At 37.5% G+C, this 26,758-nt stretch overlaps 1 protein-coding gene across 1 annotated transcript in view; it reads left to right on the plus strand.

Annotated features, from left to right (window-relative positions):
* The window catches only part of COX16 (cytochrome c oxidase assembly factor COX16), a 31,720-nt gene extending 15,430 nt beyond the window's left edge, over positions 1-16,290 (plus strand). The window contains 2 exon segments of the mRNA XM_068543521.1: positions 12,611-12,673; positions 15,918-16,290. Coding sequence (XP_068399622.1) covers positions 12,611-12,673; positions 15,918-16,034 — 180 coding nt within the window. The 3' untranslated portion in view covers positions 16,035-16,290.
* The last annotated feature ends 10,468 nt before the right edge of the window (positions 16,291-26,758 follow it).

Raw genomic sequence — 26,758 nt, forward strand, 5'->3', positions numbered from 1 at the left:
TTGACTTCATAACATGAATTGGGAAGTGTTTCCTCTTTTTTATTTTCTGTAAGTGATTATGTAGAATTGGTGTTAACTTCTTCCTTAAATATTTTATAGAATTTGCCAGTGAAACCATCTGGGCATCTCGTTTTCTTTTTCAAAATGTTTTTAGCTATGAATTTAATTTTCTAAATAGATGATACTATTCTGGCTATGTATTCTTCTTTCTCTTACATTTTCTAATTGGTTTTTACTTGCATAAAGAAACTATATTGATTTTGTATGTGGATCCATGCCCTTTGATTTTTGGGTGTTGATCTAACTACCTTGTTGAATTTTCTTTAACAAGCAGTAATCATAGTAAATATTCTTAATAGAGAAACATTAAAAACATTGCTATTAAAGCTAGGAACAATAAAGGAATATCCATAATTGTAGCTACTTTTAAAGTAATATTTTGGGTATTATAGCCCATAAAATTGGACAGCAAAATGAACTACACGGTTTTTAAAAAAAAATTTTATTTTATATTGGACTGTAGTTGATTAGCAATGTTGTATTAGTTTCAGGTGTACAGCGAAGTGATTCATTTATACATATACATGTATCTATTCTTTTTCAAATTCTTTTCCCATTTAGGTTGTTACATAATATTGAGCAGAGTTCCCTGTGCTATACAGTAGGTCCTTGTTGGTTATCCATTTTACATATAGCGGTGTGTACATGTCAATCTCAAACTCCCTAACTATCCCTTCCACCACCCAGCCTTGCCCCCACTGGTAACCATAAATTCATTCTCTAAGTCTGTGAGTCTGTTTCTGTTTTGTAAATAAGTTCATTTGTATCATTTTTTTTTTTAAGATTCTGCAGGTAAGCAGTATCATACAATATTTGTCTTCCTCTGTCTGACTTACTTCACTCAATATGATGATCTCTAGGTCCATCCCTGTTGTATCAAATGGCATTATTTCATTCTTTTTAATGGCAGAGTAATATTCTATTGTATATATGTACCACATCTTTTTTATCCAATCATCTGTCCATGGAGATTTAGGTTTCTTCCATGTTTTGGCTGTTGTAAACAGTGCTGCAGTGAACATTGGGGTGCGTGTATCCTTTTGGACCATGTTTTTCTCCAGATATATACCCAGGAGTGGGATTGCAGGATCATATGGTAGCTCTATTTTTAGTTTTTTAAGGAATCTCCATACTGTTCTCCACAGTGGCTGCACCAATTTACATTCCAACAAACAGTGTAGGAGGGTTCCCTTCTCTCCACACCCTCTCTAGCATTTGTTGTTTGTGGATTTTTTGATGATAGCCATTCTGACTTATGTGAGGCAATATTCACTGTAGTTTTGATTTGCATTTCTCTAATAATCAGTGATGCTGAACATCTTTTCATGTGCCTCTTGCCATTTGTATGTCTTCTTTGGAGAAATGTCTATTTAGGTCTTCTGCCCATTTTTTGATTCGGTTATTTGTGTTTATGATATTAAGCCGCATGTGATGTTCATAAATTTTGTAGACTAATTCTTTGTTGTTGCATTGTTTGCAAATATTTGCACCCATTCTGTGGGTTGTCTTTTTGTTTTGTTTATGGTTTCCTTTGCTGTGCAAAAGCTTTTAAATTTCATTAGGTCCCATTTGTTTATTTTTGTTTTTATTTCCATTACTCTGGGAGATGGATTGAAAAGGATATTGCTGTGATTTATGTCAGAGAGTGTTCTGCCTATGTTTTCCTCTAATACGTTGATAGTGTCCAGCCTTATATTTAGGTCTTTAATCCATTTTGAGTTTATTTTTGTGTATGGTGTTAAAGAGCATTCTAATTTCATTTTTTTACAGGTAGCTGTCCAGTTTTCCCAGCACCATTTCTTGAAGAGACTGTCTTTCCTCCATTGTATAGTCTTACCTCCTTTGTCATAGATTAATTGACCATAGGTGCGTGGGTTTATTTCTGGGCTTTCTATCCTGTTCCATTGATCTATATTTCTATTTTTGTGCCAGTACCATACTGTTTTGATGACTGTAGCTTTGTAGTTTAGTCTGAAGTCAGGGAGCCTGAATCTTCCAGCTCCATTTTTCTTTCTCAATATTGCTTTGGCTATTCAGGGTCTTTTGTGTCTCCATACAAATTTTAAGATTTTTTGTTCTAGTTCTGTGAAAAATGCCATTGGTAATTTGATAGGGTTTGCATTGAATCTAGATTGCCTTGGTTAGTATACTTATTTTGACAACATTGATTCTTCCAATCCAAGTATATGGTATATCTTTCCCTCTATTGTGTCGTCTTCGATTTCTTTCATCAGCGTCTTATAGTTTTCAGAGTACAAGTCTTTTGTCTCCTTAGGTAGGTTTATTCCTAGGTATTTTATTCTTTTTGATGTGGTGGTAAATGGGATTTTTTCTTTAATTTCTCTTTCTGATATTTCGTTGTTAGTGTATACAAATGCAACAGATTTTTGTGTATTAATTTTGTAACCTACAACTTTACCAAATTCATTGATGAGCTGTAGTAGTTTTCTGGTAGCGTTTTTAGGATTTTCTATGTACAGTATCATGTCATCTGCAAACAGTGACAGTTTACTTGTTTTCTAATTTGGATTCCTTTTATTTCTTTTTATTCTCTGATTGCCACAGCTAGGACTTCCACAACCATGTTGAATGAAAGTGGCGAGAGTGGACATCCTTGTCTTCTTCCTCATCTTAGAGGAAATACTTTCAGCTTTTTTTTGAAATATTTATTTATTTTTTAATTATTATTTTGGCTGTGCTGGGTCTTTGTTGCGGCACACGGACTCTTCATTGCGGCATGCGGACTTTTTAGATGCGGCCTGCGGACTCTTAGTTGCGGCATGCATGCGAGATCTAGTTCCCTGACCAGGGATTGAACCCGGGCCCCCTGCATTGAGAGTGCGGAGTTTTACCCACTGGACCACCAAAGAAGTCCCTGCTTTTAGCTTTTGAACACTGAATATTATATTAGCTGTAGGTTTGTTGTATATGGCCTTTATTATGTTGAGGTATGGTTCCCTCTATGCCCACTTTCTGGAGAGTGTTTTTCATAAACGGGTGCTGAATTTTGTCAAAAGCTTTTTCTGCATCTATTGAGATGATCGTATGGTTTTTACTCTTCAGTTTGTTGATGTGGTGTATCACACTGATTGCTTTGTGGATACTGAAAAATCCTTGCATCCCTGTGATAAATCCCACTTGATCGTGGTGTATGATCCTTTAATGTATTGTTGGATTCAGATAGTAGTTTGTTGAGGATTTTTGTGTCTGTGTTCATCAGTGATATTGGCCTGTAATTTTCTTTTTTTTGTGGTATCTTTGTCTGGTTTTGGTATTAGGGCTATGGTGGACTCATAGAATGAGTTTGGGAGTTTTCCTTCCTGTGCAATTTTTCTGGAACAGTTTCAGAAGGATAGGTGTTAACTCTTCTCTAAATGTTTGATAGAATTCGCCTGTGAAGCCATCTGGTCCTGGGTTTTTGTTTGTTGGGAGTTTTTTAATCACAGTTTCAATTTCAGTACAGTAAGTCCCCTACACATGAACGAGTTTTGTTCCAAGAGTGCATTTGTAAGTCCAATTTGTTCGTAAGTCCAACAAAGTTAGCCTAGGTTAGCCTAGGTACCTAACTAACACAGTCGGCTATATAGTACTGTACTGTAATAGGTTTATAATACTTTCCACACAAATAATATGTAAAAATCAAACATCTCAAAAAAATAAAACATTTTTAATCTTGCAGTACAGTACCTTGAAAAGTACAGTAGTACAGTACAACAGCTGACATACAGGGGCTGGCATCGAGTGAACAGGCAAGAAGAATTACTGACTGGAGGAGGGAGAGGAGGTGGGAGATGGTAGAGCAATAGGAGGAAGGATCGTCAGCAATAGGAGATGGAGGGCAAGGTGCAGTTTCACTCACGCCTGATGTTGATGGCACAGGTTCTGGTTCCTTGCTGGATTCAGTTCTATCCACCCTCTTGAAAAAACGATCCATTGATGTCTGGGTAGTAGCTGTTTTTTTCTTGTCATAGATGATACAGTAGCACTGGGCTGAATTCTGAACGTCTGCTGCAACCTTCGTGCACCATTCTATGTTTGGGTCCTATGCCTCAAAACCTAACGGTGCCTCCTCAAATAAAGAAAATCCCCTTGCCATTTCCCTTGTTGTGAATCTCTTCGGTTCTTCAATTACTTCTTCCTCTTGTCTCTCTTTGTCCTTTCTTTGGGCCTCCAATTCCATCAGGTCTTCATTAGTACTGTAACCTCCTTGTGTTGCACAGCAAGGAGTTCAGTGAAACCGTCCTGTTGCAGATCTAGCTCCAGCTTCTCGCTTAGAGTCACTGAGTTGCTGAAGATCTCTTTGTGCTCCTCATCCACCTTCTCAAATCCACGAAAATCGTGAACAAACTGCAGGCAAAGGTTCTTCCAAACCCCATTCATGGTGCTGGCCATAACCTCACACCATGCAAAGTCAATGTTTTTATGGCCTTATAGGTGTTGTCCTTCCAAAATTGTCACAAGGTTGTTCCTGATTCCTGTCACTTGCCTTTACTGCGAAAAGTGTGATGTAAATAATATTTCTTGAAAGTCACTATAACTCCCTGGTCCATAGTTTGGATGAACAATATAGTATTTGGTGGCAGATGCACTACTTTGACGTTGGGATGAAAGTCATCCGAGAATGGGGGGTGGCCCCGAGCACTATCAAGCAGCAAAGGAATGTTGAATGGGATGTCCTTCTCCAAGCAATATTTCCCCACCTCTGGGATAAAGTGGTGGAAAAACCAGTCGTAGAAAATGGCCTCTGTAACCCAGGCTTTGGGGTTACTCTTCCACACAACAGGAAGAGATCCCTTGGCTTTGTTTTAACGGGCCCTTGGGTTCTCTGAATGATAAACTAAGAGAGCCTTCAGCTTCATATTGCGGGAAGCACTGCCACCAAACAACAGAGTTAGTCTGCCCTTTGCTGCTTTATAGCCTGGCATTAACTTTTCCTCCTTACTGATGTAACTTTGGTCTGCCATCCTCTTCCAGTACAGTCCTATCTCATCCACATTAAAAACCTGCTCTGTTAAATACATGCCTTCATCAGTAATTTCTCAAAGAGTTTCAGGAAATTCCCGGGCAGCTACTGTATCTGCACTCACTGCCTTGCCACTTACTTTTACGTTGTGAAGTTTGGCTCTAACCTTGAACCAATGAAACCAGTCATTGCTGACATTAAAAGATGTGCCCTCTGATTCTTTGCCGTGTTTCTTCTTCAAGTCTTCGTAAAGGCTTTTAGCTTTGTCTTGAATCAACATAAAGCTGAGTGGGACTCAACACTGTTGCTGATCCTGCATCCATACACTGAGAAGTTTCTCCATCTCCTCCATCATTCTTCCACACTTCTTCGATATTATTGTCAACATCATCGGCACAGCACACTTCTTATATTCCATGATCTTGTCTTTGTTCTTTAGAATTGTGCCGATGGTTGAATGATTCATGTTATAAGAACGAGTGACGTCTACCATCTTTTCACCTCGCTTCACTCTCATTTTTTTTCACTTCTGTTTCCATTGTTATCTCTTGACACTTCTTAGCAGTGCCAGCTATATCACCAGCTGCTTTTACACTTGCTTCCAGACATCCTGGGCTTGAAATAAAGATACTGTATTACTGTACTATATAAAGTACTGTACAGTAAGGTACACAAAAGCACAACCACTTGTAGAGGATGCATGCATGTGACAATGTACACCAGACACGTGAAGTAACTTATGTGATTAGACATGCGAACATAAGTTTGCATCTTTGAAAGTTGGCAACTTGAAGGCTCGTATGTAGGGTACTTACCATACTTGTGATTGGGCTGTTCATGTTTTCTGTTTCTTTCTGGTTCAGTCTTGGGAGCTTGTACCTTTCTAAGAATTTATCTGTTTCTTTCAGGTTGTCCATTTTATTGGCATATAGTCACTTGTAGTAGTCTCTTATGATCCTTATATTTCTGTGGTGTCCATCTTAACTTCTCCTTTTTCATTTCTAATTTTACTGATTGGAGTCCTCTCCATTTTTTTCTTGATGAGTCTGGCTAAAGGTTTATCAATTTTGTTATCTTGTCAAAGAACCAGCTTTTAGTTTCATTGATCTTTGCTATTGTTTTTTTCATCTCTATTTCATTTACTTCTGCTCTGATCTTTATGATTTCTTTCCTTCTACTAACTTTAGGTTTTGTTTGTTCTTCTTTCTCTAGTTGCTCTAGCTGTAAGGTTAGGTTGTTTGAAATTTTTCTTGTTTCCTGAGGTAAGATTGTATTGCTCTAAACTGTCTAGGGGGCTTGTGCAGGCTTCCTGATGGGAGGGACCGGTTCCCGTCCAGTAGTGGGTGGAGCTGGGTCTTGTCCTTCTGGTGGGCAGGGCAGTGCTCAGTGGACTTTAAGCCACTTGTGTGCCAATGGGCGGGCCTGTGTTCCCACCTGTTGGTTATTAGACTGCTTTTGCTGCATCCCATAGGTTTTGAATCATTGTGCTTTTGTTTTCATTTGTCGCTAGGTATTATTTGATTTCCTCTTTCATTTCTTTAGTGATCCATTGGTTGTTTAGTAGCATATTGTTTAGCCTCCACGTGTTTGTGTTTTTTACAGTTTTTTTTCTTGTAGTTGATTTCTAATCTCATAGTGTTGTGGTTGGAAAAGATGCTTGATATGATTTCAGTTTTCTTAAGTTTACCGAGGCTCGCTTTGCGGCCCAGCATGTGGTCAATCCTGGAGAATGTTCCATGTGCACATGAAAAGAATGTGTATTCTGCTGCTTTTGAATGGAATTATTGTTAAATATCAATTAAGTCCATCTGGTTTAATGTGTCATTTGAGGCCTGTGTGTTTTAATTTTCTGTCTGGATGATCTGTCCATTGATATAAGTGGGGTGTTAAAGTCCCCCACTATTGTGTTACTGTCGATTTCTCCCTTTATGGCTGTTAGTATTTGCCTTATACATTGAGGTGCTCCTATGTTGGGTGCATATGTATTTACAGTTGTTATATCTTCTCGGATTGATCCCTTGATCATTATGTAGTGTCCTTTGTCTCTTGTAACAGTCTTTATTTTAAAGTCTATTTTGCCTTATATGAGTATTGCTACTTCAGCTTTCTTTTGATTTCCATTTGCATGGAATACCTTTTTCCATCCCCTCACTTTCAGTACGTATGTGTCCCTAGGTCTGAAGTGGGTTTCTTGTAAGCAGCATATGTTCGGGTCTTGTTCTTGTATCCATTCAGCCAGTGTATGTCTTTTGGTTGGAGCATTTAATCCGTTTACATTTAAGGTGATTATTGATATGTAAATTGCTATTGCCATTTTCTTAACTGTTTGGGGTTTGTTTTTGTAGGTCTTTTTTCTTCCCTTCCTCTTTTGTTCTCTTGTGGTTTGATGGCCATCTTTATTGTTCTGTTTGGGTTGCTTTATCTTTTGTGTGTGTGTATCTATTATAGTTTTGGGGTTTGCTGTTCCCATGAGGGTTTTTTGTTTTTGTCTTTAATTAATTAATTTATTTATTTATTTTTGGCTTCATTGGTTCTTTGTTGCTGCGCATGGGCTTTATCTAGTTTTGGCCATTGGGGGCTACTCTTTGTTGTGGTGTGCAGGCTTTTCATTGCGGTGGCTTCTCCTGTTGCGGAGCACAGGCTCTAGGTGCACAGGCTTCAGTAGTTGTGGCTTGTGGGCTCTAGAGCACAGGCTCAGTAATTTTGGCACATGGGCTTAGTTTCTCTGTGGAATGTGGGATCTTCCCAGACCGAGGCTTGAACCCATGTCCTCTGCATTGGTAGGTGGATTTTTAATCACCCTGCCACCAGGGAAATCCCTGCTGTGAGGTTTTGATATAGCAGTCTATGTAGGTACAAGGTTGTTTTAACTTTCTGGTTTCTTTCCCATCTAGAGAAGTTCCTTTAGCATTTGTTGCAGAGCTGGTCTGGTGGTGCTGAATTCTCTTAGCTTTTGCATGTCTGTAAAGTGTTGTTTTTTTTTAAAATTGGGGTATAGTTGTATTACAATGTTGTGTTTCTTCTCTACAGCAAAGTGGAGTTTCCTGTGCTATACAACAGGTTCTCATTAGTTATCTATTTTATACATATTAGTGTATATATGTCAGTCCCAATCTCCCAATTCATCCCACCCGCCGTTTCCCCTCTTGATGTCCATACTTTTGTTCTCTACCTCTGTGTCTCTATTTCTGCCTTGCAAACCGGTTCATCTGTAACATTTTTGTAGATTCCACAAATATGCATTAATTTACAATATTTGTTTTTCTTCTTCTGATTTACTTCACTCTGTATGACAGTGTCTAGGTCCATCCACATCTCTACAAATGACCCAATTTCATTCATTTTTATGGCTGAGTAATATTCCATTGTATATATGTACCACATCTTCTTTATCCATTCGTCTGTCAATGAATATTTAGGTTGCTTCCATGACCTGGCTATTGTAAATAGTGCTGCAGTGAACATTGGGGTGTGTGAAGCTTTTGATTTCTCCATCAAATCTGAATGAGAGGCTTGCTGGGTAGAGTATTCTTGGTCGTAGGTTCTTCCCTTTCATCACTCTAAATACAGTATATTGTGCTACTCCCTTCTGGCCTGCAGAGTTTCTGCTGAGAAATCAGCTGATAACCTTATGGGAGTTCCCTTGTATGTTATTTGTTGTTTTTCCCTTGTTACTTTTAATATTTTTTCTTTGTCTTTAGTATTTGTCAATTTGATTACTAGGAGTCTTGGCGTGTTCCTCCCTGGGTTTATGTGCCTGGGACTCTCTGTGCTTCCTGGACTTGGATGACTGTGTGAAGTTTTCAGCTATTATCTCTTCAAATATTTTCTCAGGTCCTTTCTCTCTTCTCCTTCTGGGACCCCTATAATGGGAATGTTGGTGCATTTAAGAGGTCCCTTAGACTGTCTACATTTCTTTTCATTCTATTTTCTTTATTATATTCCATGGCAATGATTTCTACCATTCTGTCTTTCAGGTCACTTATCTGTTCTTCTGACTCACTTATTGTATGATTGATTTCTTCTAATGTATTTTTCATTTCAGTTATCATATTGTTCATCTCTGTTTATTCTTAATTCTTCTAGGTCTTTGTTAAACATTTCTTGCATCTTCTTAATCCTTGCCTCTATTCTTTTTCCGAGATCTTGGATCATCTTCACTATCATTACTCTGAATTCTTTTTCTAGTAGGTTGGCTATCTCCACTCCACTTAATTTTTCTTCTGGGGTTTCGTTTTGTTCCTTCATCTGGGACATATTCCTTTGCCTTCTCGTTTTGACTAAATTTCTCTGAATGCAGTTTCCATTCCACAGGCTGCAGGATTGTAGTTCTTGCTTCTGTTGTCTGCCCTCTGTGGATGAGGCTGTCTAAGAGGCTTGTGCAGGGTTCCTGATGGGAGGGACTGGTTCCCAGTGGTGGGGAACTGGGTCTTGTCCCTCTGGTGGGCAGGGCTGTGCTCAGGGAGACTTTAAGCCACTTGTGTGCTGATGGGCAGGGCTGTGTTCCCGTGCCATTGGTTATTTGGCCTGAAGTGATCCAGCACTGGAGCCTACAGGCTGTTTGGTAGGGCGAATGGTGGCCTTTGGGAGGGCTCATGCCAATGAGTAGTTCCCAGAACTGCTGCTGCTAGTGTCTTTGTCCCTGCACTGAGCCACAGACACCCCCTGCCTCCCCAGGAGACCCTCCAATGCTAGCAGGTAGGTCTGGCCCAGTCTCTTCTGGGGTCACTGCTTTTTTCCTCTGGGTCCTGGTACCCTCAAGACTTTATGCGTGCCCTCCAAGAGTGGAGTTCCTGTTTTCCCCAGACCTGTGGAAGTCCTGCAATCAAACCCCATCGGCCTTCAAAGCCAGATTCTCTGGGGACTCCTTCTCACATTGCTGGATGCCCAGGCTGGAAAGCCTGACTTGGGGCTCAGAATTTTCGCTCCTGTGGGATTTTCCAGTTTGTGGGTCACCCATCTGATGGGTATGGGGTTTGATTTTATCACGATTGTGCCCCCTCCTACCATCTTGTTGTGGCTTCTTTGTCTTTGGATGTAGGGTATCATTTTTAGTAGGTTCCAGTGTTTTTTTGTCGATGGTTATTCTGCAGTAGTTATGATTTTGGCATTTTTGTAAGAAGGGGTGAGCTCACGTCCTTCCACTCTGCCATCTTGAGCTAATCTGAACTAAGTGGGTTTAGATAGAAAGGAATGAAAATGTCATTATGTGTGTGAAATGTTCTCTACCAAGAAATTTTATACACAAGAAGATTAAACCTATTAGAATGAATAAGATCATGCAACAGATGGCTCTTCACTTGTAAATACTTTGTAATTTTTAGTTTGATTTCTTCTCTAACATGTTAATGTATTTCAAAACGTTTTCAGCTTCCATATATGTGGATTCTTTCTGCAGTTATCTTTTTGCTATTGATTTTAAATGTTATCGATTGTAGTCATTGAGTATGTTATGTATGACGATTTTTATATGTGAATTTGCCTAGTTTTCCATTATGCCCTATAATAAGTTTAATTTTTATTAATATTTTTTGTGTGAGGAGAAAATAGCAATCCAAATTTGCTGGGCTCAAAATTCTGTATATATCTATTAGAAAGAACTTGTTAATCATTTTACTCATCTTCAGTAATCTTATTTATAATCTGCTTGATCAGTTAGTTTCTGGGAGAGGTATGTTAAGCTCCTTTAGGTTGTTTTTTGTATTTATTTCTTAAATTTTTATCCATTTTGCTGCATAAATTTCAAACCAATATAGTCACATAATATTTAATAATTCTAACATTTTCTTTAAAAATAGTTCCATTTTCCAATATTGAATTTTTTTTTTTTTTGGCCGTGCCTCATGCATGAAGGATCCTAGTTCCCCAGTCAGGGATCAAACCCGCACATTGCGCAGAGTCCTAACCACTGGACCACCAGGGAAGTCCTAAATGTTCCTTTCTGATGCTGTTTGCCTTGAATTCTGTTTTGTCCATTAAAAATATTGTTAGGTATTGATCCTCCTGCCCCCACCAGTTTTGTGTGTGTGTGTGTGTAGTGTATCATTTTTTGTAACCTCTGCCTTCAACCTTGTGTTTTCATTCTTTTTTTTTTAAGTGCATTTTTTGTAAGTAATATGTAACTGGATTTCTAAAAATGTCAGTCAGAAAATCTTTATTAGTTAATAGACGAGTTCAGCAGTTACTGAGATTGTTGATATGTTTGTATGTATTTCCACCACTCAAAATACTGATTGAGAAAAACCCAATCAAGTAGAAGCCAAGGAAGAAGAGAGAAAATAGTCAAAATAAAACTGAGATTCAAAGTAATTCTTTTAATATCAACATTGTAGATATAATTTTATTTTATCTTAGCGTTTTAAGTTGCTGATGAACAGTCTTTTTTCTAATCCTCATCTCTTTGTAAGTAAGCTGTCTTTTCACTCTTTACTTTTGAGATTTTCTTTTTATGCTTAATATCCTAAGGCTTTACTATTAGTTGATTGAGAGTGGGCTGTCTTTGTTTTGTTGTGGTTATTTTAAAATTTTATTTATTTACTTATTTTGGCTGCACCTCATGGCTTATAGGGTCTTAGGTCCCTGACCAGGGATCGAACCTCAGCCCACAACAGTGAAATCAATGAATCTTAACCACTGGATCACCAGGGAATTCCTGTTGTGGTTATTTTTTATTGTGCTCTTTCAGTCTGAGGAATCATGTATTTTTAATATATTATTCGTTAATTATTGATTAGTTATTGCCCTTCCTCCATTCTCTTTATTCTGTAATTCTGAAACCCCTAATAGACCTATTTTGGATCTAGCTTTCATAATATGCCTTTTCTTTCATTTATCCCATCTGTTTGTGCATCATTCTAGTGGAATCCTCAGGTTGTGTTTCTTGTGTACTACTTTGGTCTTAAGCTGTGTTTAGTCATTATTCAGCTATTCCACTGAATTTAATTTGGGTTTTGTTGGTGGTGATGGTTGTTAATTAATTTCAGCAATCACATTCTTCTTTCCTAAAGACTTTGCTATACACAGGTAACATGGCATCAGTTTCTGTTTACCACTATGGAATCCTGTCTAATTTCTTCATAGCTAACTTCTTAATTTCTGGTATATATAAAGTGTTCTTTTTTGTTTTCAAGAGCAGTGTTATATTTATTAGTATTTTTGTAATGATTCTATGTAATAACATAATTTAGTGTAGTGGTTAATAGCATAGACTCTGGAGGCAGAGGGCCAAGATTCAAAGCCAAGTTCTGCCTCTTTGACAAGTTATTCAAACTACCTGTATTCCATTATCCTTACTTTGATCATAATACTAATACTTATGTCATAGGATTTTTTGAGGATTAAAGGAGGTAATAAATGTCAAAATACGTGGCATATACCAAGTCCTCAGTAAATATTAGCTGCTATTAGCTGTAGTAGTGGTGGTAGTACTATATTAGTTATCATTATGCAATCAGATGGTTTGTGGAGATTTTCCCATGTTTTTGTAATCTGCCATGCCATCCCAGCCATGCCTTATATTACTTTTTAAAATTGAAAATGGGATCTAACAGACTTAAATAACTTATGGCTACTCTTTCTTTTCTACAGATTGATCCTGAGTTAGAAAAAAAACTGAAAATGAATAAAGTGTCATTGGAATCAGAGTATGAGGTACAGTATGCTAATGTAGCAATCTTCCTTGTCAGTGACTGGTTCTGTCTGCTTTAAGGTAAATTCAAATTATTATCAATACAGGAAAAAAATATTTACCTTAAATATATGTTATTGGAACAACTATGTAGTCATTTGAAAAGAAAATAAAGATGGATCTATATTTCATATACTGTTTCATATCCATATTCTAGATGGATCAAGAATTTAAAAATAAAAAACAAAAGGCTAAAAGTACTAGGAGTAAACAATGAAGATTCTTTTTAGTGGTCTTGAGTCAGAAAAGCCTATTTAAATATGATAGAAAACCCAGAAGCTTTAAAAGTAAAGATTGCAGAATTCATACATAAAAATGCAAAAGTTCAACCTAAAAAAAAAAATAGTGTATATATAAAGTTACTAGTTAAATGTGAAATTCTAAAAATATTGTTTATCTTAACATGATGAATTAATTTATTTAAATATGAAGAGCAAATCAGTATGGAATATTTCAACAACTCAGTTGATCAGTAGGAACATGGGCAGAGCATGTAATGAGTTCAGAGACAGGGAAATAAATGTCATTTTTAAACAGATAAAGAGATGCTCAACTTATAATGGGAATGTTAATTAAAATTATAACGAGGTGTCATTTTCCACCTATCTTATTAATGAAATCAAAGAGCTTAATAGCATGTTTTATTATAGGATGTAGAGAGAGAGGGTGTTCTCCATCTCTGATCATATTTTCCCATTTCTTTTCATGTTTGGTCATTTTTGATTGAAAGGTGGACATTGTGAATAATATACATTGAAGAGACGTGTGAAGAGTGTTGATTCTCATTTTAGCAGTTCAATCATTGGCTGATCATTTTGAGCTTGACTTTATGCTTTGTAAGGGAGGATCTGTGGAAAGGTTTTGATGTTTCCTAAACCCCTCAAACTTTGTGGCATTCAGTCTCCAAATTGTTTACCCAGAGGATCTTGTCAGAGCTTAAGACTAGACCACTTTTTTGTTGTGGTTGTTTGTTTTTGTTTTTGTTTTATTGTTGTTGTTCTTTAGTTTAGTTTGAGACTGGACCACTTTTGCATGAAGTTGTTCTGCCAACCTTGCATCCCATTTAAGAATTATTCTCAAATTCTCTTGAGCATATAGGTCTTATGTTATCTGAGTGAAGGCCATTATTCTTTCTTAAAACCTTTTTATAACTTTGTATCATTTCATAACTATACTTGAAAATAATTTACTCTGTTCTTGAACACTAAATTAGTAGAATTTTGTTCATCTATGTAGATTTAGTAAACTCCTGGTAAAACCGTAAGTGAAATTTAGAGAATGGTTCATTCACTATTTCCCCATTATCTTGTCAAAACCTCTAATTTGCTACTTCTCAGTATATAGCTATGGAGGGTTTGTCTGGGAGTGGACGTTCCTTAAAGTTCTTTTAGAAGCCGTAGAGTTTGAGAGCTGAAGAAATCATATAGACCATTTGGTCTAGCCTTTTCATTATTACTTTTGAGAGAAGTAGTGCCCAGATGGCTCAAATCACTAGCCCAGGGTTATATAGCTTGTTAGTAAAAGAGTAATGCTTAGTATCCAAGTGTCAAGGTAAATTGATGTCATTTTCCCTGTCTCTGAATAAAAGCTATCCTGCGTTCTCTGTGTTTCTTTTTCTATCTTGTTCACTTAATTATTCCAGAATAACCAAAGCAGATATATGAAAGTTACTGTCAGAGTGGTGTCAGAAGGGTAAAGAAAGGTTTATGTTCTTCCCTTTTTTCCTATTTTCATTCCTGTGCTTGAGAGACACTTCACACTAACAAAAGATATGGTGATCCAAACTGTGGTTGAAGCTAGTTTTTATTGCCCCAAAAGAGCTTTGCTCATGGCAGCTACGGGGAATATCTTTTCATTCTTAAGCCCAGGCTCATTTCTTAGGTGCAGAACAAATCATCTTGGTCTCTATTCCTTCTAGCAGACTCTAGAGTCTCCACTTTTGTTCTCTTCATTTACTGCCATCACCCATGTTAACCCATGCTAGTCATTATTATGCTGGATTAGTGTTCGGACCTGGAGTTTTGTTTTCCCAGCTTCTTCCCTTTCTTTGCGCTCTCAAAAATAAAACATGTACATTATTCAAGAAATGCAAGTTAAAACTACAATGAGGTACCACCTCACAGAGGTCAGAATGGCCATAATTAAAAAAATCTACAAATAACAAATGCTGAAGAGGGTTTAGGGAAAAAATAACCCTTGTACACTGTTGGTGGGAATGTAAATTGGTGTAGCCACTATGGAAGACAGTATGGAGGTTCCACAAAAAACTAAAAATAGAGTTGCCATATGATCCAGCATTCCTGAGCATATATCCGGAGAAAACTATAATTCTAAAAGATACATGCACCCCTATGTTCATAGCAGCACTATTCACAATAGCCAAGAAATGGAAACAACCTAAATGTCCATCAACAGATGAATAGATAAAGACGATGTGGTACATACTAATATATACAATGGAATACTACTCAATCATAAAGAAGAATGAAATAATGCCATTTGCAGCAACATGGATGGACCTAGAGGTTATCATACTAAGTGAAGTAAATCAGAAAGAGAAAGACAAATACCATATGATATCACTTATTATGGTATCTAAAATATGATGCAAATGAGCACATCTACAAAACAGAAACAGACTCACAGACATAGAGAACAGACTCGTGGTGGCCAAGGGGGAGCATGGGGGAGGGATGGATTGGGAGTTTTTGATTAGCAGATGCAAACTATTAAATATAGAATGGATAAACAACCAGGTCGTACTGTATAGCACAGGGAACTATATTTAGTATTTTGTGATAAATCATAATGGAAAAGAATATGAAAAAGAATGTATGTGTATATGTACATATATATGTATAACCGAATCACTTTGCTGTATAGCAGAAATTAACACAACATTGTAAATCAACTATAATTTAATAAAATAAATTTTAAAAAAATACAGACTTTTTCTGTTTTAATAGTTTAATTCTGATGAGGGGAAAGATAGGCAGTAACATCAATAGGAAGTAAGAAAAATTTTAAGTCCTAAGAAATATGCCATTTCTTTAATTATTAAGCTTGATATGCAGTTATTTACTAGAATTATAAGTGAGGGCCTATTGAATTCTTTCTACTTATTTATTCATTCATTCACTGAGGTCCTAATCAAACCCACAGGGCTCCTATACTAATATTTATCCTCTAATATTTGTGGCTCTATAGAAAATAAAGGACTCTGCTTTTGATGACTGGAAGAATATTCGAGGACCCAGGCCTTGGGAAGATCCTGACCTCCTCCAACGACAAAATCCAGAAATCCGTAACACTAAGACAACTTGACTATGCTGATTCTTTTTTTTTTTTTTTAATAAAAATGTTATCAACTGGAATTCCCACCACGTACTCCTATCCATTGGAAAGAAAATTCCAGACCTGCTGAAGCCTGGATTGGAGTAATTTGATGATAAGTACTCTTGATAAAAAGTTAAGTACAGGTTTCTATACTTCCCAACTCTTTTATTTGCAAATGAAAGTAACAATGTTGACCACATATATTTTTTACTGCTCAATAAAAATGTGAATACTGCCACTTAAAGAGTTTCATTTATTCTACTCCCAGGTACCTACCCATATTCTTTTCCCCCAGCCAGTAGGGCAATCTGATTCCTAATGAGAATTATAGGTCTGGGTCCAAATTTTCACAGTAACATCAAGCAGGATTTTATGTCAGACTTATGTGGAAAATAATGTTGATCAGTCTGGTAAGAGTCTTGGTTTTATTTGTAATACCTCACATGTCAGGCTAATCAGTCTCCAAAGCATCACCTGATGATGGTGTTGATACCATTAAAATGCGTTAAGAAAGTTTTATTGCTCCAAGTTAAAGCAAAAATCATGAGGTCATAAATGCCATCCTAATATACAAAAAAAAAAAAGAAATAAAAATGCTGAAAAACTGAAAATCAGTATGCTTTGATCCATGAGAGAACTGAGGTACAGGACAAAACCATCACCCTGAAAACTTGAGACACAGAGAAATATAGAAAATCACAGTTTACCTGGAGGAGAAAACACCTGGAAACCACTTCTGGGCCCAGCATCAGATAAGAATACCTAAAGGGTAATTCACTAATTAGTAGAGACTGAGCATGGACTAACCTGAGAGATAAAAACTCCTGGAGACGAGGCCAGGGACACACTTTTAATTCCTGGAACCCCACCAAGTTCTCACAGTGAATGTAAGAGAAAAATCTTGTTCTTCTAACAAGAGGAGGGGAAAGTAACCATTTTGAAATGTGCCCTCCAAATTCTGTACTTAACGAAAGCCTGGTCTCAAAGGAAACTGTTTTGTTAGAGCTTAATTATACTGGGTTTTACCAGAGCCTAAACAACTGGCATAAGGGAAATACCCAACTCTGTCTCCCTCTAGCCTTTCTGTCTCATCTAAATGGAGGAAGAGGGGTGGGGAGTAAGACTGAGAAGCAGTTGTGCAGGTCACATACCAGGATCCCATGATCACTAAAAGAGTAAGATCTAATCAAAAGAGTATAGAAGGTTCCCCTCACTTTCCACATTACTGCCACATCGCCAAAGGCCCACTCACTGGAGTTTCTTTTACGCAGTCCAACTGGGTATCATGTCCAACTTTCCACAACAACAACAAAAACTACAAGGCATACTAAAAGACAAAAAGTACAGTTTGAAAAGACAAACTAAGCAAGAGAATCAGATTCCTATATGGCAGGGATTGGAATCATCAAACTGAGAATTTAAAATAAGTATGGTTAGTATGCTTAGAGCTCTAATGAAAAAAGTACACAGTATGCATGGACAGTTGGGTAATGTAAGCAGAGAGAAGGAAGTTCTAAGGAATCATAAGGATATCAATATAACAAATGAAGAATGCTTTGCTGTAGTCATCAGTAGAGTAGATATGGTTGAGGGAGGGAGAAAAAGGAGGGGGAAGGATACATATACCATGTTAACACTAATCAAAAGAAAGCTGGAGTAGCTATTTAATTCAGGCAAAGTAGGAAAGTTAAAATTTAAAGCAAGGAAAATTATCAGGGTTAAAGAGGGAGCATTACATAGTGATAAATGAGTCAATTCTCTAAGAAGACAACAATCTTTAATGTGTTTGTACCTAATGACAGAGCAGCAAAATACATGAAGCAAAAACTGACAAAACTGCAAAGACTAATAGATGAATCCACTATTATTGTTGGAGATTTCAACTGCCCTCTGTCAGAAATGGATATATCCAGCAGTCAGAAAATCAGTAAGCACATAGTTGAACTCAAAAGTAGCATCAATCAACTGGTCTAATTGAAATCTCTAGAATACCTCATCCAACAACAACAGAATACACTCTTCTCAAACTCACACATAACATTTATCAAGACAACATTCTTCGTCATAAAACACACCTTAACAAATTTAAAAGAACAGAAATTATACAAAGTATACTCTCAAACAACAATGAAATTAAATTAGAAGTCAGTAACAGAAAGCTACTTGGAAAATCCCAAATACTTGGAGATGAATCAGTACACTTCTAAATAACACATGTCAAAGAAGTCTATAAAGAAACTTAAAGTATTTTGAGCTAAATGAAGTTGAAAATACAACTTATCAAAGTTTGTTGGGTGCAGCAAAAGCAGTGCTTTGAGGGAAATTAGAAGCATTGAATACATGTATTAGGGAAAAAATCTAACATTAATCTAAGCTTCTAATTTAGGAAACAAGAAAAAGAAGCACCACTTAAATTCAAAGCAAGCAGAAGAAAAGAAATAATAAATTAGAGCTGAAATCTGTAGAGAAAATCAACAAAACCAAAACCTGGTTCTTTAAAAAGATCAATACAATTGATAAACCTCTAGCCAGACTAAGAAAAAAAGAGAGAAGACACAAATTACTAATACCAGAAATAAAAGAGGGGCCATCACTACTGGCTCTGTAACAACACTAAAGAATAATAAAGGAATATTATGAACAAATTTATGCCCACAAATTTGATAACCTAGATAAAATGGATCAATTCCATTACCTTTCAATTACTTGAAAGACACAATCTGCCAACACTCACACAAGAAGAAATAGGTAATCTGAATAAGCCCATATCTTTTAAAGAAATTGAATCAATAATTAACCTTCCAAAACAGAAGGCACCAAACACAGATGAGTTCAGTGGTGAATTCTACCAAATATTTAAGAAAGAACTTATACCAGTTCTCTTCAACCTCTTCCAGGAAATACAAGCAGAGGAAATACTTCCTAACTCATTCTCTGAGGTCCGCATTATCATAATACCAAAAGCAAACAAAGACATTGCAAGAAAGTAAAACCATAGACCAATATCACTCATGAAGATAGTTGCAAAAATCCTCAAGAAATTATTAGCAAGTCAAATCCAACAATGTATAAAAACAATTATACACCACAACCAAGTGGGATTTATCCCACGTATACCTGGGGTGGTATAGAAGGCTGGTTTAACATTCAAAAATCAATTACTGTAATCCATCACATCAATGGGCTAAAGAAGAAAAATCATATGATCATATAAATACATGCAGAAAAAGCATTTGACAAACTCCAACACCAATTCATGATAAAAGCTCTCAGCAAACTAAGAATGAAGGGGAGCTTCTTCAAACGGATAAAGAACATCTACAAAAAATCTACAGCTGACATTATATTTAATGGTGAAAAACTAGATGCTTTCTCAGTAAGATCAGGAACAATACACAATGTCCCCTCTCATCACTCCTATTTAACATCATATGGAAAGTTCTAGCTAATACAGTAAGACAAGAAAATAAAAGGTATGTAGATTAGAAAGGAAGAAGTAAATGTCTTTGTTAACAGGTGACATGGAGAATATCTTGGAGAATCAACAAAAACAACCTGGAACAAATAAGAAATTACAACAAGGATGCAGAATACATGGTTAATATACAAAAGTCAATCACTTTCCTATATGCCAGCAATGAACAACTGGAATTTGAAATTAAAAGCAGTTTCATTTATTAGCATAAAACAACCCTTTGGTATAACTAACAAAACATGTACAAGATCTAAATGAAGAAAACTACAAACCCTCTGATGAAAGAGATCCAGGAAGATTTAAATAAATGGAGTGATATGCCATGTTCATGGATAGGAGGACTCAGTATTAAGATGCCAGTTCTTGGGACCTTCCTGGTGGCGCAGTGGTTAAGAATCCTCCTGCCAATGCAGGGGACACGGGTTCGATCCCTGGTCCAGGAAGATACCACATGGCGCGGAGCAACTAAGCCCAGGCACCACAACTACTGAGCCTGCGCTCTAGAGCCCGTGAGCCACAACTACTGAGCCCGCGTGCCACAACTACTGAAGCCCATGTGCCTAGAGCCTGTACTCAGCAACAAGAGAAGCCACTGCAGTGAGAAGCACGCACACCACAACGAAGAGTAGCACCCACTTGCTGCAACTAGAGGAAGCCTGCGTGCAGCAATGAAGACCCAATGCAGCCAAAAATAAATAAATTAATTAATTTTAAAAAATATACCAGTTCTTCACAATCTGATCTATAGGGTCAATGTAATCCCAGTCAAAATTCTAGTAAGTTATTTTGTGGATATAAACAAACTTATTCTAAAGTTTCATGGAAAGAATCATATACGATGAGAATGATTCATCAAATAGAGAACACTGATAAAGAATTAGAAATTACAAAATAGAAACAAATGGAAATTATGGAGTTGAAAAACTCAGTGACCAAGATGAAAAATTCACTAGAGAGGGAAAACAGTAGTTTTGAGTATAGAAGAAAGATTTGAGTAACATGAAGACGAATTGATTATGAAATCTGAAACACAGAAAGAAAAAAGATAATCTAGATAAGATATAACAATTATAAAACATATATACAACTAACAACATAGCCCAGTAATACAGGAAGCCAAAAAGACAACTTAGAAAAAGGCAACTCTACAATAATAGTTGGAGACTTCAATACCCTACTTTCAATAATGGATAGAACAACTAAGCAGAAGATCAAGTAAATAGAAGACTTGAAGAACACTGTAAGCCAGCTAAACTTGACAGATATCTATGGCTCGCTCTACCCGACAACAGCAGAATACGTATTCTCAAGTGTACCTGGAACATTCTCCAGGATAGACCTTATGCCTGGCCATAAATCAAGCCTCAATAAATTTAAAAGGATTTCAATCATACAACATCCTGGGACTATAATGGAACTAAATTAGAAATCAACCATAAAGGAAATGTTGGAAATTTGCAAGTATCTGAAACTTAAATGTAATTAAATGTCCAGCTGGCCATTTGAGAAGAAGTCACAAGGGAAATGAGAAATACTTTGAGATGAATTACAATAAAGACACAACATACCAAAACTATGGGATGCATCTAAACAGTACTTAGAAGGAAATGCATAGCTGTAAACACCCATATTACAAAAGAAAATAAAAAAGATCTCAAATTTAGTAACCTAACTTTCTACCTTAACATATTTGAAAAAGAAGAGCAACAAAACAGAAGCAAAAAACTAAAAGCAGAAGAAAGTAAATAATAAAGATTATAACAGAAGTAAATGAAAGAGAATAGAAAAACAACAGAAACCAATCAAACCAAAAGTTGTGTTTTTTTAGTCTTTAGATAAAAAAAAGACTCAAATTGTTCACATCAAAAATGAAAAGGGGGACATTACTAGCAACCTTACAGAAATTTTTAAAAAAGAACTATAAGGGAATGTGTTATGAACAATTCTATGCCAATAGGTTAAATAATTTAGATTAAATAAACGAATTTTAGAAAGATGCAAATTATCAAAACTGACTTAAGAAGAAATATAAATCTGAATATACCTATACCAAATAAAGAAACTGAATTAGTATTTAAAAAATACCCACAAAGAAAAGCCCAGACCCAAATATCTTCATTGACGAATAATACCAAATATTCAAGAGAAGAATTAATACCAATTATTCACAAACTTTAGCGCCAAGAAAGAAGAGGACAGAACACTTCCCAACTCATTCTATGAAACTGGTATCATCCTGATACAAAAAGCAGGAAAAGACCTTATAAGAAAGTTACAGTCCAATATCTTTTATGAATGTAGATGTAAAAATCCTCAAAAAAATACTAGCAAACTGAATCCAGTAATGTATAGAAAGGATTATACATCATGATCAAGTGAGGTTTATCTCAGGAATGCAATATTGATTTAATATTTTTAAATTATGTAAGAGACTATCAATAGAATTGACAAAAACCACATGATCATATCAAGATGCAGAAAAACACTTGACAAAATTCAACACCTCTTATGATAAAAAATACTCAGCAAACTAGGAATAGAAAGAAACATCTTCAAACTCACAAAAGGCATCTACAAAAAAACCAAACAAATAAAAACAAAACAAAGCAGAAAAACCCCTCACAGCTAACATGTTTAATAGCAAAGAATGAGTGCTTTCCCCCAAAGAGCAGAAAGAAGACAAGAATGTATGCTGTCACCACTACTATTCAACACTGAGCTGTAGGTTTTAGCCAGGACAATTAGGAGGGGAAAAAATAAAGTAAAAAGCATCCAGATTGGAAAGGAAGAAGTAAAGCTATCTCTGCAGATGACATGATCTTGTATATAGACCATTTTAAGGCATTCACTAAAAATTATTATAACTGATAAATGAGTTCAGCACTCATATGAGTATAGGACACTTCTAGGGTGGCATTAGGATTTTGTAAGACTGTAAACCTCAAGGGCAGAGAATATTTAAGTATCCTGTCCTATCTCCTCTTCTCTCTCCTCTCTCCACCACAATACCAAAGACAATGCTTTCAGAGCTGACCTGATGTGCAAGTTCTTTTTCCTTGTAAGGTCTTGCCAAGCTCCTGGTAAGGAATGAATATACCGATTTAAGACAGTAAGCCTTTGAGAATCCATGGGAGCATTTCAATTTATATTTGATTGGTTATGTTCTATCATTGTCTTTGAGTTCTCCACCCTAAAGAAAACTCAGCTTTCTGACACAAAGTATTAGTAACCAACGTAAAATTTACTGAAGATTTCATAAAGAAGAGAATGTTTACACTGCATACCATACAACGAGTAACAAAAAATACACTTACTAAATTTCTGGTTCCCACAGAGTCCGTCATGGGTACCGTATCCTCTTCTCACTTAGCCATTTCCCTCTGTAGGGCCCAGCCTTGATGGATCCTGTCTTTTCTCTTTCTGGATCTTCTTTTGCTCTGCCTCCCAGCTCATTCCCTTCTCCCCATCCCACTTCAAACGCATTACTCTCATGCACACAGCAAGTTAGCTTTTCCCCATTTCCTGCAAACCAGCACACCCATTCCCAGAAGTTCATTCTGCCACAGGGAACCAGTGAGGAATCATAGTGAGGAACGTTATATTCTATAAATTAAATACACAAGTATTATCTTGGGAAGATGATCTACTTGGTGCCTCAGTTTCCTCTTGTGGAAAATGGGAATAATAATCACAGTAGAGACATCATGGAGTTGATGGGAGCTAACTGATGTCAAGCTAATGATGCCAATATTATACATAGAGAAAGCTCTCTACAGATGTTAGCTATTATTAAATAGGAAGGAATTGTTAGTAACAACAAAAATTCTTATCAAAATGTCACATCAAGGATAGTATTTTAACAGCATTGCTCAGTAGTCTATTAAATTAATAACAAACTTTCTGTGTTTTTTCTCAAATCTTGTTTTATATAATAAATGCTTTTTATATTAAAATTGATTGTTGAAATAAAGGTTTAGAAGGAAAATTTAAAATAAAAAAAGGAAAGATCTATCTTAATAATCTTGTCCCTTCTGTAGACCGCAAAGTTCAGTGGGAAAACATGCAAACAGATAGACCTGAATTGGAATCTTGGCTCTGTCAGTTTGTCAGATTACAAACTGTGTACAAATCTTATACAGATTACATAACCCACTTGAGTCTCAGTTACCTTGTCTGTGAATTGGAGTTTTGTAGTTGTCGATGTCAATTAACCTAAGTGAGGTATGTAAGGAACTCAGGAAAGGAAACATAGGTGACAAAAGAGTGCCTATTATTATTGACCAGTAGCTGAAAAACAGTCTGTTTACAGATGATAGATATTCTATCCTAAATCACTGCTTCCGTTAATTGTTTCTAAAATATTTCTCTGGTTTGTTTTCTGCCTTTTGACCCTTGAACAATATTTAACCGGCTGGAAGCGTCACCAAATGATAGAAGGAAGGTGGACAAAAGGTTTCTGAAATGGGATTTTCGATTTCCTCTAGACTGGGAAAGTGGAGACTAGAATTTGAGGGCAAAAGTGTTGAGAGGTATAAGTAGTCTGTGATGTTCCCAACAGAAATCATCCTGGTGTGGGAAAGCTTTGGAGTCACTGCCATCACCACTGGAGGGAGTGCTAAGACCACAGAGCACTGAATTTGGGGGTCCACCTCTTAAGTAAAGTCCAGCTCTGGTGCAGGGTGCACTCTCCAGAGGGGTCCCATAGTCATCAGTCCTGCCTTGTTCTCTCTCTCTGCATTGTCCCTTTACCTCCTGTGAGACCAGGAGACTCCAGACTGGGTGAATTGCCTTGGCTACCTCAGCTACTGCATCCTCCTTGTGTAGAGCTGCCTCTCCAAAGAGTGGCTGATGCCTGCAGCCCAGGAGAGCCGCATATACCCTGGATTCCACAGCGAAACTACAGATGAGAACGTCTTCCACATCTGGTGCTTCTAGGAGGCGCCAACCCCCTCTGTCTGAGCTGGGCTCTACTCTCTGTCTTCATCTATGTCCTTCTGCCTTCACACTTCGTGCTCACCTTTCTCCTATTCCTTCTTGGCTCCCCTCCCCTTGCCAAGGTGTATTAACCACAAGAAACCAGGGCTCCTTGGCATCAGATGCCTCTAGGAAGTCATGATCAAATCTTCCTGCTGGTCCTTGAACCTTCTGCTCCGCAAGCATACCGACACACATATAGACACACGCACGCACGCACACACAAGCGCACCAGCCAACCCCCCGCAGTGGGTGCCTGAGGGGGAAGAGGCCATGTGGGGCAGCAGCCCTGGGAGTTAGCTCTGAGGCCTGCCCTCAGTATACGTTACCAGTCTGTATCGTATCCCCAGTGGTGTGTTCACTCCTGTGCACTGGAGGGCCAATGTCCTTGCAAAGAGCATTTCCCTTGACCTGGGGAATCTCTTTTGGGCAAATCAAAGTTTTCCTCAGGCACTGGGAGAACAAGATAAGAAACTCCAAACCCTACGTTGGACACTGTCTGGGAGAAGACGCCCAACTTGCAGAAGTTCCAGCAGTTCGCTAGCAAAGGTTCAGCAGTGAGGTTCTGTAAGGCTTATTTGGTGATTTTTTTATGGGAGGGGGCCTGAGTGAGCAGACTACTTATACTGGAGTATGACACTTTTCAAACACACAGGAAAAAATCTTGACAAAACCCTTGTAAATGTGTCTACTCCTAACCAGTTCCTTGGATTTTACAACACTGTGAAGGCCTCAAGGGCAGCCTTTGCTCCCCTACCTGCTGCCTCCCTCATCCTTCCCCATCAAAGAAGGACAAGAAGCCACCACAGTTGTCACCCGTTTCCCCTTCTTCCTTTGCTATGCTCTGTTAATTGCTTTTACCATGAACTTTCTCTGAAGTTGTAGTATGTGAAGACCAGAGAGGCCTGTACAGATAGCCAAGCTATACCATCCCACGGGCTCAGGCCACTGTTTCTGATGCAGCCTCAGAAAATACTATCTCCTACAGTCCACTAAAAAAAAAAAAAAAAAAAAAATCCAGGTTCTTCATCAATTTTCCCCAGCTAATAACTTCAGCTTTTCTGACAACTGGTACAGGGCCTACATTTATTAAAGTGTCAGAGAGTTAGAGAAGGTGAAAATGAGAAAGAAGCTTAAGATCACCCATCTTTGACACAGATCCTAACTTTTCAAAAAAGAGAGATGAGGCCACAGAAGAAAGGCAACGTGCCCAAGGTCACACAGCTGGTTAGTGGAAGATTCTGGACTGAAATTCAGTTACCCTGACTACCAGTTGAAGACAATCCTGTTCACCCTCAGTTTAAAGGGTTGAGTGGGAAGCATTATGTTCTTCCCAAAGGTAATAAAGTCTGCATGTCTCTATTTGTGAATGTAGGTGAGGAAACAAGCCTCTGAGAGCTGGTACAGTGTTTTTGGCATTTGTAACAATGCTAGGTGAACATGTGCTAAGAATGTTTATCGAATGAGTGGATGGATGTGTGTGAACAAGGAGAAAGGCAGTGGCCATACGCACAATATTACCTATGACTCCACAAAAACAGACAAGTCAGGGACACATAAATGTTAGGGAGTGTGTTTGTCCCGTGGGTACAAAGGCTGGGTGAGGGAGAGCGTATCTGTGTATAAGTGATGTCTGTAAGCACCAGGTGTGCAGAGAGTCCAGTGTGTGATCCCAGGATTAGCCTTAACCTCCTTGGGCTCCATTTCATTATCTTCCTGAACATAAGTGACTAGATTAGATCTCTAGGGATTGTCCCAGATCTGTGTCAGATCACAGACCTCAAGGAGGGAATGGATTTCATTTCACTGACATGTCTTGTGGTCTTGTGACACTGTGCTCTTTGTGTGTGTGTGTGTGTGTGTGTGTGGGTAGGTGGGTGTCTTGCTGGAACTTGTAATGGGTAGAAAATGAGCATTTACCTCTCAACCTCCAACCCATCTGGCTCCACTCCCAAATCCCAAGCCCCAGTTACTTCATTTCATATCCCAGTCCATATCCAGTGAAATCAAAGTCCTGTGACTATTTATTCTTTTACCTGTTATGGAAAATGTACCCCCCCCCAATGGAGCTGGTTTCTTTTCTTTTTAATTTTTTATTTATTATTTTATTTATTATTTTTATTTTTGGCTGTGTTGGGTCTTCGTTTCTGTGTGAGGGCTTTCTCCAGTTGCGGCGAGTGTGGGCCACTCTTCATCGTGGTTCACGGGCCTCTCACTATCGCGGCCTCTCTTGTTGCGGAGCAGAGGCTCCAGACGCTCAGGC

This window comes from Eschrichtius robustus, chromosome 1 (genome assembly GCF_028021215.1).
Source record: "Eschrichtius robustus isolate mEscRob2 chromosome 1, mEscRob2.pri, whole genome shotgun sequence".
In the NCBI taxonomy this organism is placed as follows: Eukaryota; Metazoa; Chordata; class Mammalia; order Artiodactyla; family Eschrichtiidae; genus Eschrichtius; species Eschrichtius robustus.